The 2,791-nt window shown below is 47.2% G+C and overlaps 1 protein-coding gene across 1 annotated transcript in view; it reads left to right on the top strand.

The window, feature by feature from the left end:
• Positions 1-683: 683 nt before the first annotated feature.
• The window catches only part of ATP1B1 (ATPase Na+/K+ transporting subunit beta 1), a 26,320-nt gene continuing 24,212 nt past the window's right edge, over positions 684-2,791 (top strand). The window contains exon 1 of the mRNA XM_018557303.1: positions 684-793. Within this exon, the coding sequence (XP_018412805.1) occupies positions 694-793 (100 nt within the window). The 5' untranslated portion in view covers positions 684-693. The remainder of the gene's footprint in view (positions 794-2,791) is intronic.

The following is a 2,791-nucleotide window of genomic DNA, read 5'->3' as shown; positions in this document are numbered from 1 at the left end:
ATTGAAGTTGATCAGTACATATTGAAGGTGATACTGAAGGTGATCTGTAGATATTGAAGGTGATCTATACATACTGAAGGTGATCTGTACATATTGAAGGTGATCTGTACATATTGAAGATGATACTGAAGCTGATCAATACATATTTAGACTGATCTACACTTATACTGAAGGTGATCTGTATATATAGAAGGTGATCAGGGTCTCCCTGAGCGGTGACAGAGCTCGGCACCTTACTAACAGATGTAGTTTTTTCCCCCTCTCTCTCTCTCTCTCTCGTCCTCCTGCAAGGGGAGGGGCAGCGGCAGACACTTCTGCACCTCGTCTTTGCATCTGCAGTTGCAAAGCCACGCCCCTTGTCCCGCCCTCCTTGTGTCCATTTCACACTTATTGGCCGTACTATACTCCTGGCTCCGCCTCCTGAGAGAAGAAGGTAGATATATTAGGGGGCGACAAAAGCAAAGACCTCGCCGGTTCCAAGCTTCTCTCCCGTGCCTCTCGCTGGCAGCGCCTGTCATTGTTCAAGAGCCTTTACCCGCGACCGAGGCTCGGAAACCAGGAAGCGACACAACTTTTCCGGTCGGGAGGGAGTTCGGCCGTCTGACCCGGGCTCTTGATTTCGCAAACTAGAAGCACGTTGTAAAAGAAGAACACAAGAGTCAAGGCGACCTCCCTAAAAAGAGAAAAAGAAGCATGGCCAGGGATAAAGCCAAGGAGACCGATGGTGGGTGGAAGAAATTCCTCTGGAATCCAGAGAAGAAGGAGTTCGTGGGCAGAACAGGTGGCAGCTGGTGTAAGTATGATAAGGATCGCCGTGTAATGTTCTGTAGAGGGCACCGATCACCGGCTTCAAGGTGACAGGGACGTGTCCTCTGTGTGTTCGGTGCACCAATCGGGGGACTCTCCCAGCTCAATGAATGGCGTGGGCTACTCAGCCGATGAGATCGTGCTTCTATGACAACCTCCTACTCTCCCTTCGGTCTCATGACATCCTGTTTTATTTCTTTTTTGAGGGGGGAGAAAGGTCATTGTGAAGGACGCCCATGTAGCTAGTCTATAAGAGCTGAGACAAGAGGGAGGGGAGAACCCTGTGTGTGTCATCATCATCACCCACTGCACATCTATTAAGAGGGGTGGCTTATTACAGCTCACCATGGAAAATACGCAGGGCAGGGATGGGGCTGCCAGACTACAATTCATCTGACCCTTAACCTCTCTGGAGGTTTATCCCCATCGTGTGGGGAGAGGGGTTGGGGGGTCACATCAGATGATGGGGATCAAGGGGTTTATTATGCGTCAGTGCTCAAGGTTAGTCAAGGTGACAGGTTACAGACAGGAGCATTAGCAGCCTGTGTGATGTGGATGCTCCTGTGTACAGGGCAGTTAGTGGGGAGGTGATGCCATGTCTGGGCTACAACTAGCCGGAGGCAGGACAATGGTCAGGAATGAACAGGTCCTCCCAAGGTCGTCTCCTAGCAACCGGCTGTAACTTGAGTTAGGCCTCCAAAGCTGCACAATAGAGCCGACATTGCAAAGTATTCCCGAGAGCCTCCTACCCAGCCGCCTTTCTCTTTGGAAATAATTCATAATTGATGAACTTTGGTAGTTATGGAAACATTAAAACTGCACGCTTTAAGCTAGCGTTAATTCTACTCCGTGTGTGATTAAAAAGAGACGAAGGCCAAGGGAAACAAATGCTTTAGAACGTGGCGAACAATGGGAGGCATCACGGCGATGGACACCACAATGACATTGTGCTTTAGTAGTTCCTGGCTTTGTGGGGATTTCTTTTAGGGTTGTTATGGTTTTGCTTTGCTACTTTAGATTCATTATCTGCTTGTGCCCCATAGCGTTGCATGTGTAGGTTATAAAACAGATTGGAGGTAATATTGGTATGTTCGGTACAAAATAAAATGGCACCAAGGAAGGTTCTCACCTTTTTTGGGGAGAAATAGCGGCCTTATGATCTTACTCTGTTAATAACATTGGCAGCACATGCCATATCTGCTGGCAAGGTGACAACCCAGGTCATGTCTATTTTAATGTACATGTTTGGTCTTTTTATCCCATAAAGTTTATCAATTGTGAACGAAGTAGTGTCTCTCTCTCTCTCTCTCTCTCTCTCTCTCTCTCTCTCTCTCTCTCTCTCTCTCTCTCGTCAAGGGGTAGTATCTGCCCAGAGGTGCACTGCAGCACTCAAAGATCTCAACAGGAGGAGATTATTCTGTCCAATGTTTCTGTGGATCATAGTCCAATCCTTGTCCTCCTTGACAAAGGTGGACTGTGATCCCTAATCCATCAAAACATTGGAACACCTTGACAAAGATGGACTGTGATTCATAAAAACGTTGGACTGGCATTTGACAAGGTGGTCCAATGTTTTGATGGATGGCTGTCTGTTTTTGTCACGGTAATCCAATTTTTCCATGGATCACAGTCTGTTTTTGTCAAGGTGGTCCAATGTTTCCATGCATTGCAGTCCATCTTTGTCAAGGTGGTCCAATGTTTCCATGCATTGCAGTACATCTTTGTGAAGGTGGTCCAATGTTTCCATGCATCACAGCTCATCTTTGTCAAGGTGGGCCAATGTTTCCATGCATTGCAGTCCATCTTTGTGAAGGTGGTCCAATGTTTCCATGCATTGCAATCCATCTTTGTGAAGGTGGTCCAATGTTTCCATGCATCACAGTCCATCTTTGTCAAGGTGGTCCAATGTTTCCATGCATTGCAATCCATCTTTGTGAAGGTGGTCCAATGTTTCCATGCATCACAGTCCATCTTTGTCAAGGTG

Source organism: Nanorana parkeri, unplaced genomic scaffold, assembly GCF_000935625.1.
Source record: "Nanorana parkeri isolate BGI_ZX_2015 unplaced genomic scaffold, ASM93562v1 scaffold278, whole genome shotgun sequence".
In the NCBI taxonomy this organism is placed as follows: Eukaryota; Metazoa; Chordata; class Amphibia; order Anura; family Dicroglossidae; genus Nanorana; species Nanorana parkeri.
This window is presented reverse-complemented; position numbering and strand designations above follow the sequence as displayed.